The sequence below is a fragment of the Phoenix dactylifera genome, chromosome 1 (assembly GCF_009389715.1).
Source record: "Phoenix dactylifera cultivar Barhee BC4 chromosome 1, palm_55x_up_171113_PBpolish2nd_filt_p, whole genome shotgun sequence".
NCBI classification, from domain to species: domain Eukaryota; kingdom Viridiplantae; phylum Streptophyta; class Magnoliopsida; order Arecales; family Arecaceae; genus Phoenix; species Phoenix dactylifera.
The window spans coordinates 2,343,170-2,356,161 of NC_052392.1; the positions used below are offsets into that span (position 1 = coordinate 2,343,170).

At 40.2% G+C, this 12,992-nt stretch overlaps 1 protein-coding gene and 1 long non-coding RNA gene across 2 annotated transcripts; one reads left to right on the forward strand and one right to left on the reverse strand.

The window, feature by feature from the left end:
- Positions 1-2,381: 2,381 nt before the first annotated feature.
- LOC113462064 lies at positions 2,382-5,235 on the reverse strand. The gene is made up of 4 exons (XM_039114882.1): positions 5,212-5,235; positions 4,036-4,617; positions 3,332-3,454; positions 2,382-2,945 (listed from the first exon to the last, which is right to left on the reverse strand). Exons 1-4 carry the CDS (start codon positions 5,233-5,235, stop codon positions 2,808-2,810), a joined length of 867 nt encoding a protein of 288 aa, XP_038970810.1. The 3' UTR covers positions 2,382-2,807.
- Positions 5,236-6,480: 1,245 nt separating this feature from the next.
- LOC120109944 lies at positions 6,481-7,774 on the forward strand. The gene is made up of 2 exons (XR_005510759.1): positions 6,481-6,704; positions 7,022-7,774. It is a non-coding gene; the product is annotated as an uncharacterized LOC120109944 (long non-coding RNA).
- Positions 7,775-12,992: the final 5,218 nt, after the last annotated feature.

Sequence of the window (12,992 nt, forward strand, 5' to 3'; positions counted from 1 at the left end):
AAGCTTTGAAAATATTATAAAGAGTAAAATAAATTTTTTTTCATTTTTTTCTCAAAAAGAAAAAGGATTTTCATAACAAATAGAGAACAAACATTGAACGTTACTTACGGATAGATAAAATAAATTATTTATATAAAATAATAATCATGTTGTAGACTAGTGGTTGAAGGCTTGCCTTTCAAACTAGAGAACGTTGGCCTGAATCCTAGGCTATACAATTTATTTTATTATATTTTTTACCAAATACTAGGATCTAGATTGAAAAAATATTTAAAATCATAATCTATAAATAGATATCCAAATTTGGATCCGTATGGATACGGAATTGGTGCTTTCAGATTATATCGGACCTATTTTCAGGGCTACCCTAAAGCTTGTGAGTTTGGGATATTGCTTCTTCAAGATGGAAGTCTAGTTTCAATGCTCTTTTTTTGACTTTCTGGAAACCTGCAATGTTTCTCTAACTTTTCTTTAATCTTTTCTTTTGTGTGCAGTTTTTTTTTTCTAGTTGTTAGAAATTTTTTCTAGCTACTTATTTTGAGTAAGGGCATATTATTAGTGAGATACAGAGATAAGCACATAACTAGAAAGAGAAACCAATGAAGGGCATGGTTCAAATTCTACAATCTTATTGTTCTACGGGGCAGACTACAGTATTGTATCTCCAATATCTGATGACACAACTAATTGCTACATGGGTCAATTCGTACCGCTTGGGTTCCTAAATAAGAAAAGTTGATGAATGAGGATCCATAAAGCTGACTCAAAATAGTTGTAAAAAGGCTTGATGATTATGATGAGTATGACATGAGCTTACCAGGCTATACAATAACCAAAGCTACAAGAATTTAGAACACATCAAAATTTGTTAACTTGCATCTACAAGTATAAATTTGACAAATGTGGATTTAAGGATTGGTCTTAGGATGACCGACATGCTAGGTCTCAACTTGTCATGTGTGTGCATTGATCTTTTTTTTGAGCATTAGGATACCTAAATAATTAACCAAGTTTGGTTGAGGTGAGACTTGCCTTACATTTATATTAACTAAACTTATGTAAGTACATTGAGCCACTCTATCTTGGATTAAAAAAAGAAAACAATACTGATACCAAGAACTATAACCCTCTCCACAATCCTTGAAAAACAAGATAGAAAGACAGATATATGATGCCCACCTTGAATTGAAAAAAGATGCAATGCCAATTATATTCTAGGCAGAATGTCACAGATGAATATTTTCCATTTTTAACCCCATCTAGAGATTCCTTCAGATCATTCTATTCTAGGAAGGACATAATGTGATGATTTTGCTTCTCCTATGAACATGCAGGATATTTACTTAGCGGGTCCAAATCTGTAGCAAAATTTGTATTCTTCTTAGAACATAATGAGATGCACCATTCATCCTAACATGGTTGCATAGATGCCATGAAGCTAGTGCCTCAGTTGCCTATTAGATGTCAAGTTGATTGGACAAGGCATTCTATTTGTAAGAAGAAGCTATTTTACTTTTGGAACAATTTTCAGAAACAAGATCCCATTTTTGAAGGACGAACAGATTTAGCAAGACTTGTCCAACGTAAATGGACAAGAGATAAGAGAAACAACTTATTTCCCTTTTATCAATTTCATAATTTTAGCTTCAGATTGACCTTTCAATAAGTTATATAATAGGACCTAATGCATTAAGAATACTGCTAATTTTTTTCCTAAGCAATAGAGTACTAGTAAATTCTTTTATACATTTACTCAAACTACCAAATTTTTGGCTTTATAAATCAATCCGAACCTTTTATAGTCTCTGTAGCTGAGACACTAGATGTGATCACAAAAACTTATTTTAATAATTTATGGATCCAGTTTTTCATATATTCTTTGATGTTAAGTAGGACAATCACTACAAGAAAATTCATCTTTACCGACGCTTTTTATAATCTTTACCGACGCTTATAAAAAGCGTCGGTGATACCGGAGTGGCAAAAGTTTTTGCCGACGCTAAGATAAAACGTCGGCAAAAACAGGGTTTCCCCGACGCTACTAAAAGCGTCGGCAAAAACACCATTCGCCTCAGGAAAGCCGAAAGCATGCCCAATTCTGGGTTTTCGCCGATGCTTTAAAACGTCGGCAAATCTATTTTTGCCAACGCTTTTTTTTAGCGTCGGCGTAGGCGTCCAGTTTACCAACGCTTAAAGCGTCGGCAAATGTATTTTTGCCGACGCTTTTTTTTGCGTCGGCGTAGGCGTACAGTTTACCAACGCTTTAAAGCGTCGGCGTAGGCGTGCCACAACTTTTATTTACCAACGCTTTAAAGCATCGGGATTGCTATTTTTTTAAAAAAATAAAAATACGAATGTCAATTATAAAAACACATTATAAAACAATATGAACCTGTATTACATTTACATTGACACAAACATTCAAATCATTCGAAATATTTAAATTGTCATATAATCAAACTACTTTGTCACTACTATTGAACAATTCCCACACCAATCCTTCCCTCTCACTATAATCATATAATGTACAGTAATGTTGAACAAGTTATAATCACAATTGTTGTTGTCTGGTAACCCTGCTGCCATTGCTCTTTTTGATTTCGAAAGTCGAGCCTTCGTGGCCCTCCCATATAGTCATCGTCATCATCTTCTCCATCCTCATCATCTTCAGCTTTATCCCATGGAGCTTTTCCACCTCTCAAACTTCCTAGAGTAGGTCGTTTCCTCTTGACATTAGCTGTGCACGTAGCATAATCCATAGCATCTTCCCTAAACAACCTCTTGAACTCCTACATTACAATATCATATTATGAATTAGTGCAATATGGAAATTTTATATTGTCAGGGGCACGAGAAAATTTTAATGCTTCAGGTTGATCGATTTCCTTTGCCGCAAGTGCCCTTTCCAGCTCAGCCTTTAAATCCTTCTCGATTAGGTCCATTTCCTGCAACCAAACATCTTTAGCAATAATATTTGCAAGTGAAAAATAAAAATTGCCTATCAAAGAAAATTAATGTGAAAATAAAACAAAATGAAAAAAAAATAAAAATAAAACAACCATTTGATAGTCAGTTGAGAAACTTTTAAATTCTTGTAGGTGACGAGCATTTGTTGAGTTACGCTCATTGAATTCTCAGGAAAGGATAAACTTGAAGAAACATGGGCATATCAGAAAGGCAAAAGGAAAAGCACTGCATGAAGGAATTTATATTTAGCGAAATTTTAAAATTACAGTCCAAAAAATTGATACGAACTTAAAACCTCCGGAAGTCAACACTGCTAATGCAGGAAGAAATAAAGAGAAATGGCTTGGAAGTGATAACTTCTGACCCTCAGTTTACTCTGCAGTAGGTCAGCCTCATGCAACTTCTCCTGAATTTTCTTCTGGCAGTTTGATATAGCCTTTTCATATGCAGCATTTTCTTCTTGCAGAGTGGTAGCTCTTAATTGTGCCTACGGAAAATCTCAATGTTAAATTAGGTACATAAAACAAGAAGGTATGGGGGAAAAAAGAAACAAAAGAAGCCAGCAGCTTCACGACAAGTTCTAGGCAACTGGTCCGGATGCAAACTATAGCAACAAAAACGAACACGCAAAGCAGAATAAGAAGCCGTAATCAAAATGAATGAAGCCTAAATAAATGCAAAAGATTGATATGGCAGAACAATTGCTGATTTTTTTTACGCACAATATTCAGATTGGTCTTTCCTTTTCACTTAAAGAATAATATTTTCGAAGCGTTCTTGAGAATTCTTTCAATAACATAATTTTATCAACTAATCACTCAGAGAGAGAGAGAGAGAGAGAGAGAGAGAGAGAGAGAGAGAGAGAGATCTGATGTTGTCCGATCCAATGCCCCAAAACCCAAATAAAGAAATTTAATGAAAGAAAGGCGTACATAAATTTCACGCGATCCATACAAATGCAACAGAGTATATATGCACGAAATTGAAAAAGGGGGGATGGAATTAAATGGAATTTTGTATGGTATATAAATTGATTTTGGGAATGGACGGAGGAGGGATCAGACATACCTGTTCTTGGGTGGTGGAGTGGGAGTTGAGTTGGAGGGCGAGGGCGGCGTTGGAGGCGAGGGTGTGAGCGTGGAGGTGGGGGAGGCGCTGGGAGATGTGTGCGGGAGGTATCCGGAGCCGTAGATCCTGGATCGAGCGCCTCAGAGAGGCCGCCTTCTGGTCCAGCTCCAGCGCGTACTGCTGCTGCTCCGGCGTGAACACCACAGGCAGCCGCTCCTCCTCCTCCCCGCCCTGCCCGCTCCCTCCCACCACGTCCGCTTCCCACCTGCAATAAAATGCCGGAGAGGAGGAAGGAGGAGCGGAGCTTACCGTCGGACGTCGCTCGGCGTCGGAGAGCACAAGGGTCGGCCGCTCGTCGTCGGAGAGAAGGGAGGAGGAGAAGACCTTTCCGTCGGACGTCGCTCGGCGCCGGAGAGGACAAGGGTGGGCAGTTCGTCGCCGGAGAGGAGGAAGGAGGAGAGGAGCTAGGGCTTGAGATCGAGATGCAGAATGAGGAGGGGAATGGCCCGCTTGTTTTTTGTAGTGAATTTGAGTTCTGACGACGTGTATACGCGTCGTCTTAGGCCACAATCTACCACGACGCTAATTAGCGTCGTCTATGCCCGACGCTTTTAGAAAGCGTCGGCATATTTTGGGGCTGGACCGAAAATCAAGCGTCGGCAAAAAAGGATCGATAAAACCCCATTTTCTTGTATTGAATGCAAGTAATCTCCAGAAATTAAGGTAAGAGGATATACATTCATGTGGTCAAATAAAAGGTTGTATACATAGCCAACTGATTTAGCTAAGTAGCCGTTTGATATAGCATGGTTGCAATTTTTGGTTACTCAAATATTAGATACAGCCACTTCAAAAAAAAGATCATATTTGATCATGAGGGGCATAACCAAAATATGGCTTGATGCTTCATGTCCTATAACACAGGGCAAACATCCAAAGCAAATAAGATGATCATCTATTGGGAAAAAAATGTTAAAATGGATGTATGTAAAATTGTAGAATATCATGAGTTCTGTGCAGTGTTGGGTATATAGTTTATCTACTGAGAAACATTGTTAGTGTCAGCATAAACAATGCAAAGGAGCATTAAAAAAAATTGAGGATAGCATGGTAAGAAGAGGAGCTGAGACAAGTTTGAAGATCAATTACTAAACAGTTGTACTGCCGAGCACTTACATGGATCACATCATCTCTTGCCATTTGGGCAAGAAGTCATCAGTAGTTCGATTCTGGTTGGAGTGAGTCCTCAAGGATGTTTAGGGTAGAAAAGGTTGGGTGTTAGCCCCTACTAGTCTTGGGGGAAAAAAAATAGTCATTCCATCTAGAAAATAAATGGAAGGCTCCATTGATGTAAATGACAAAAATGAATGTCTTCTCTCTCTCAAAAAAAAAAAAGTGCAAATAAATGTATGAGATACCCTTGAAAGTTTGTGTCCGGGATATTTCTTCTTAGAGATGAAATTCTAGTCTCCATACCCTTGAAATTTCTTCTCGTGAAGTTTTCTTGTTGTTTTCTTATGACCAAAAGGAGATTTCTCTAGCTGCTTACTTTGAGTAAAAGCACGTAATTCATGAGATACAAAGATAAGCACATAACTAGAAAGAGAAACAAATGAGGGATCATACCTATGGTTCTAATTCTGCAGTCTTCCATTTCCAGTGGGCAGACAAGGAGCTTTAGGCAATGTGAGAGGCTGTTGCTGTCAATCTACAAATACCTCCTCAACAATGGATTTGAAGCGAAGACTTTCTTGATGCAATGCTGCGAATTATGCAAGGAATGGTTGGCAAATTCCTTACAATCGGGTTATTGTTATGTTAGTTGTGTTGGATATTTAAATGAACTCTGGAGTTTTTTTGAAGTAAATCTAAATCCCTGGGACTCTATATACTCTATGATCTTCCATATGTTTTGCTGGCCAGTGGTCTCTTTATTTAGGAAGAGAGTCCCATGCCAAGTCAAAGCCTCCAATTTCCTCTCTCTTTTGAAATCCAACTAGGGTGGGTTTTGCCTTGATCATTAGTTATTTTTTGTTCCCAATACTAGCAATAGAATTAGGATAATATTGTGGATAAGATTGTCAATCTAAAATTGGAGAGTGGTAGTACCTTGGGAGCAAGAAGATGCTCATGGAGATGGGCTAGCTTTGATGAAATTATTTGACGGCGTTACTATATATTATTTGGACCAACTCAATTGGGCTTAATTTGGTTCGGATTTAACCCAATTTACAGTTTGGGTTCGTTCGGACTTAGCCCAATCTGGTTGGACTCGAATTTAGTCAAATTTAGCTAAATTTTTTTTTTTTTTTTTTTTTGCCCCTAACCGGTTCGGACCCAAATTCGAATATGACCAGTTGGGCCGGACCGTTAGGAGTCTCTCTTTTTCTTCTTCTTCTTCTTCCTCTTTTTTTTTTTTTTTCCTTCCTTTTTTTCTTCTTTTTCTTCTTTTTCTTCTCTCCTCCCTTCTTCTTCTTCTTCTTTCTTCCCGAAGGTTCTTCGTCCCTCTTTCTTCTCCCGCGAAGGAAGAACAGCTCGGGAAAAATGGGCAGCGGCCGACGGCGCCCGCCGGCCGGCCGATAGCGCCCACGGCCGTGCCCGCGGCCGGCGGCCCGCGCCCCGCGGCCTGCGACCTGCGGCGGAGGTCGGCGCCCGCGGATCGACCACCGGTAAGTATTTTTATTTTATTTTATTTATTATTTATTTTGTCTTCCTCTCTTCTTCTTTTTCTTCCTCCCCTTCTTTCTTCTCCCGCGGAGGGGAGATCGGACTCGGGGAGGGCCCGAGCTGCAGCCGGCGGCGCTCCCCGGCCGGTCAGCGGCACCGGCCGCCCCTGCGGCCGCGCCGCGGCCTGCGGCCTGTGGCCGACGCTGCTCGCGGCCGCCCCGGCCGACGCCCGCCTTTCCCTTTTTTTTTCGTTTAGATTTAATCTCTAAGTTAGATCTACAAAAATAAATTATGAAGAAGGGCTTTACCTGCTCTGAAGGTGGTCGTCCGCCTCCTGCTCCATCGATGCGGCCATCTGCTCCGGCGGCTTGGGTCTAACACCGGGTCCTGCCAACCGGGGAGGATTGTGAGAGAGAGACGGTGGAGGGGAACAGAGAGAAGGCAGTGGTGAAGTGCTCCACCGATCGAGGCTTCTTGTAGCCTCTGATTGCTGGGAAAGACGGACGGTTGTAACCGCCCACCATCAGGCAATTACAAACGCCCGCCCTTTGGTGTGATGGCCTCCCCCCGTTTCTCGCAGAAAGGGGAACGGTTATCACAGTTCTCACCATTGCCTATGTCACTGGTAACATCTTGTAGCTTTTTAGTTTCAGTTATTGAGCAGGCAGTAGCTACATCCGTATACATCTGGTTCATGTGTAGAGAGGATCCAGAAGTCTGATGCGTATATGGATTGAGTAGATCCTGATCGTTGTTAAGAAGTGACTAGATGAGAAGTTTTATTGGTTTGTATGCATTGAGAGAACGCGATTTCACTTTCAGAAACTCTAAAGGATATCTCTTAATGTACATATGAATTTCAGAGAAACAAAATGTTGACATGTAGACCTCTCGATCAGAAAGAAAGATCTGATTTAGATCCAAAGAATTAGCAACAATGTCGAGACTTCTTTTTCTTTAGTTAAGTACTGCTGCTCAACAGATTACTGTATCTCAACATCTCTTCAAACATAGAACGACATAGAGATTGAAGCAATCTTTCTGTAAATAAAGGGCTTCCGAAAGCAGCTCAGCTCTTCAAAATGTTCTGCTTCTTTGATAAACCAAAAGTATTGTTGCTTCATAGCCACCGATCACTCAGTTCTTTGATAAAACCAAGATGACTGGATAAGTGAAGCACAATTGAATTTTCCATTATATAAAAAATCCAAAAAACATCACAATTGATATAAAAACTAAGATCCTGTTGACATGATAATAAATCATGGTCATAGGAACTTTAATGCAAATCAGTTAATGCATTAAAATAAGACGGAAAAAAAAAAATCACAAGGACAGCATATGGAACACAAAAGTAAGAAAGGATAAATAAGGCCATTGTAACACCCAAAAAGTAAGCAATGATAAGAAACAAGTAATCCTATCGATCCTGTTGGGATTATAGATCATGACCTTGCATGATCAATAAAAAGTTCATCTTTGTCCATGCAAGAGAAGCCCAGCTGGAGAAGTCATGGCTTGTAACTTAAAATGTAAGTTTCTCACATGTATCACTGGAAGATGCTCTTTTATATTTTGCTATCAGACGTGAAACAGATCTTACCCAATATCCTCATATAAAAATTTATTTCACTCTTACTTGTGATAGAGCTATAACAGATCCCTTTCATCAAACTTAAACAATTCAAAGCCCCCTTGTAAACCAGATCAGGATTATTAATACTAAAACAGCTATTCGCAAGAAATCTTCTTTGAAAATAAAAAGACCATAAGAATTTGCATAAATGGAATAAGTCCTATTCTTTCTGGTGGTTTGTCTCATCTGTCTTGCTTCCTTATTCCACCATAAAGAGATATCCTCCATTAAAGTAAAACACTTCATATTCTTCTACTTAACCACATGGAGTCTTACAGATTCCGTCTCTTGCAACCACTTATACAAGTTCCCACTTGTACTCATCTAACTTTTCGCCTTATCTCACAGAAATGCAACAACATTTAGATCAATAAAGCACAGAGTTTTGCTTAAAGCAGTGCTCTGCTCATGGTGTGAAACATGTTCACAGTCCTTGCTTCCATCACATCCCTTGTCCATATTCCTTAAGCCATGTTAATCTCTGAGCAACACGAATCACATTGGTCCTCCATCAAATCCCCTCCCTGCTGCAACTGCTCTTGTTTGCACTCCTTGCTTCCAATGCATGTTATGTTTCAATAGCATATCGAGCAAAAAAAAAAGTGCACAAGAATGAAATTTACTTCCAAAAAGAAATAAATAATAATATGTCTACCATGTAAACATAAGGGGAATATATATAAATTTGACTATGAGGCAAAAAAGAAATGGTATAGCCCTGGGCCAGAGTTTGCATACTAGAGAAATAGCATGTCTATAATCATAATGAAAAGGTCTTTAGTGACCTGGCGACTTTATGATTTAAGAATGAGAAAAGAGCCTAAAAGAAGTGCATACCCTCATAAGCTATGTTTCTTCCTCCCAGTTCAGACAGACAACAGCAACATTGTGGGACTTAATGCTTCTCAATAACTTCCCAATCTGCAGTTTAACAGTGGATGGTGTTTCAAATCCCTACCACAGGTTCTATGGCATCCATTGAGTAAATTATACTTGGCAATTATGAAAGGTCGCGAAGAATGTGATCTTGATATCTAGTAAGAACATGACATGAGAGAATAATATAAAATTGAGCTACAGTGAGCACTGGTTTGCTTACGTTGTGGCCTTTGGTGCGGATCAAGACATTTATAAAATGGTATTGTAAATTTTGGCACGATGATCGGATGAAGGCAGCTAATACGAGCTGTCAAAATTTTATCACACTATGTGCGTGATCTAAATATATTTTTAATCTGCCAAAAAGTAAGGGTCCGAAATAGCTTCCAACTTGAGCGAAGAAAGTCCAAAATTTAGGCCCACGTCTGGATCGCGTCGCATGTGCTGCTCCCCTTCTCGTACGCCTCCGCAACTGCCACCCTCAAGCTCCGTCTCTTCATCAAAATTTTGGCAGTTATCAAAATAGCTATGTTAACAAGTTAGCATGATCAGGTGAGCATAATCTACTCCAACTTCGCTACTCCTACTTATCAAAATGACTATCTTAACAAATCCAATTCACAAAAAAATATAGAGACATGCTTCTTATGTCTTTCGTGTGAATGATTAATCTTTTTTCGCAATGTCAACCAGTGTATAGCGCCTCGTACAGAAGTTCTCTCTCATCTGCTTGCATAGATGTGAAGCGATTCTTTGGTGCAAAAAATACGACCCGGGATCATTTAGTTGTGGGCATGTTTGAACGAAACGGTCGATCTACCGCGGGCCAATATTGGTGTGCTTTTTTGAATGGACCCTCTTCCTCCCTGCCCACATTGATAGACTTTCTCCGCCGTCCATCCGAAAAATGCAAGAGATCATTAAGTCATTTATTTCTTTTGACATCCCACCCACCAATCCTATCTTTTGACGCGCTGATTCGCCTGGCTGAACCCGGGCGTTGCAAAGTCCACCAGCGGCAGTGGGAGTCCACCGGTACCGGCCGGTCCCCAGTGGTGGCCGTCCGATTGGACCTACGACGGATTGATGCGCTGTCATTTATTGGGACCACCGTAGCTGGCGTTGGACCCAGCCCGAATACAAAAAGAGAAAGGTGGCGAGCTGTGACGCTTCGAATTTTTGGATATGTACATTATTTTGGGCTTACAGACGTTGGCACGATTCTGAAAAAAAATAATAAATAATGGCACGATTATCAACTTGTCAACTATAAAATAGTTTACCGATCGGCACCATGAGCAACTTGACATTTATAAAATAGTATTGTAAATTTCTAAGACTATTTCCTCTGCGTCGACTTGACTTCGGTTCGCTCTTTCTGAGAAGGAGATGAGAAGGAAAGCCAAAGCCCCTCTTTCCTGTCTGCCGTGTCTGATCCGAGCAAAGCGAGGAGGAAACCGAGGTTGTGCAATGGCGAGCGCTTTCCTCTCTTCCATCCTGTCAAAAACTAGCCAAGTATTGGGCTGTGTTCACAGTTGGGCAGCCTCGCCGTCTTCATCATCGGATCCACGCAGCAGTGTCCTCCAATGTCACAAGGTCACAAGGTCAGATTGTGGATGGCACAAGGTCACATCCAGACATGTGGAGGTAGAAGAAGAATGGAAGACATTGGCAATGAATACTTCAAAGACTTGCAAAGAAGATCGTTCTTTGATTCCTATTATGATTACTACAAGATGCATGATATGATACACAATCTAGCAAAATCTATTGCAGGAAATGAGTGCTGGGCAATTATAGATAAAAAGCTACCCTGTCTCTCCAATGAGGTTCGCCATTTATATGTGGGAGATGAAGAGGAATTTGTGAAGTCACTGTGCTCGTATAATTTTAGCATCTTACGCGTAACAGCATCTGGGAAGAGACAACGAATCATTAGAAGGAAGCCGACGGTGGTATTGCCGGACCTTGTTACTATGGGATCCGCATAGATGCCAAATAGAAATCCAAGAATTAATCAAGTTTCTACTGCTAAGATGTTTACGGACTCTACAGTTCTCTCGAAGGATTAACTATACAAAATTGTCCTCATCTCCAGCTTTTATCAGAGGAAGGACTGGCATCAAAGCTTCAAGGTGTGCATATTGAGGAGTGCCAGCAGTTGCATATTGATGCAAAATGTTACTTCTCTCTGGGCATTAACTATAATAAATTGTCCTCAACTCCGGCTCTTATCAGAGGAAGGACTGCCATCCAATGTTCAACATCTGCATATTGTGGAGTGCCAGTAGTTGACATCACTGTCAGGGATGCAAAATCTTACTTCTCTCAAAGGATTAAGTATAAAAAATTGTCCTCAACTCTGGCTCTTATCAGAGGAAGGACTGCCATCTAATCTTCAAGATCTGAATATTGAGGAGTGCCAGCAATTGACGTCACTATGGGGGATGCAAAACCTTACTTCTCTTAGGGCATTAACCATAAGAAATTGTTCCCAACTCTGGCTCTTATCAGAGGAAGGACTGCCATCCAATCTTCTAGATCTGCATATTGAGGAGTGCCAGCAGTTGACATCACTTCCGGAGATGCAAAAACTTACTTCTCTCAGAAGATTATTTATACAAAATTGTCCTAAACTTCAGATCATGGCAGAAGATCAGCTCTCATCTATGCCGATCGAAGTGAAAATTGTTGATTGCCCAGCATTGAGTAACTGGTGCCAAATACAAAGAATCAACTGCATTCTGGTACTCTCCACCCTAAATTTGAAGTGCTCCAATTGATCACTTGAAGACTTACACGATCGTACATTCTTAGATTGTTTGTTTTATATCTTTTGTATAAAACTCATGCACCAACAGAGTTCTCTGATTCTCTTTTGCTAATGTACCAGATCGCTTCAGGCAACAAACTGACTACATCGAACACATGGAAGAACATAATGCATGGGTTTGATGATTTGACATCAGTTGAACATCTTTATTTCGGTAATTTTTGGGAATACTTTGACTCCATACCCATACTTGAAGAGCTGAACATATGGGGTTGTACGAACATCACACAATTACTATGGTACCTGCCCATGCTCACATCTCTTCGAAGCTTGGTTATATAGGACTGTCCTGGAGTCCGAGTCTTGCAAGATGAACTGCTCCCATCCACGCTGAAGTCCTTGGTGGTTGATAGTTGTGAGGACCTAACATTTTTACGGTTGGCGCAGCAGAACCAAGATGCATTTGAAGAGCTGCAGCTTGTTAATTGCACTAAGCTCGAACGGGTGGAAGAACTGAATTGGCTTTTCTTTCCAAAAATCTTAACAATAGAACGATGCCCTCAACTTCAGATTCCACAAGTAGATCGGCAGCCATCTATTCCTCATGTCGAAATTGCAGGTAGCTATACTTGCATTTTGGCTAATTGCCAAAATAATAATTGTACTGGTACCAACTGTTCTGATTCGTTATCTGTCTTTGCAGAGGAAACAGAGAACAAAGAAACAATTGATGATGGAACCTAGGAGAAACAAGTGTTGGATTGTGTGATGATTGAGCATGCTAACAGTGTTGTATCTTCAATGTTTGATGCCATAGATAATTGCAGCATGGGTCGTTGCAGCTCACAGCCCTAGTAAAAATCACTGCAAAACCATCGGTATGGATCAGCACAACCCTATTAAATCCATTCTTAATCTTTTAACTAAGGATTTAAGGCATGATTATTTATAAAACCTCCACAGAGACCTACCTTGTTAAGGGTCTAGATCATGAATTATCTA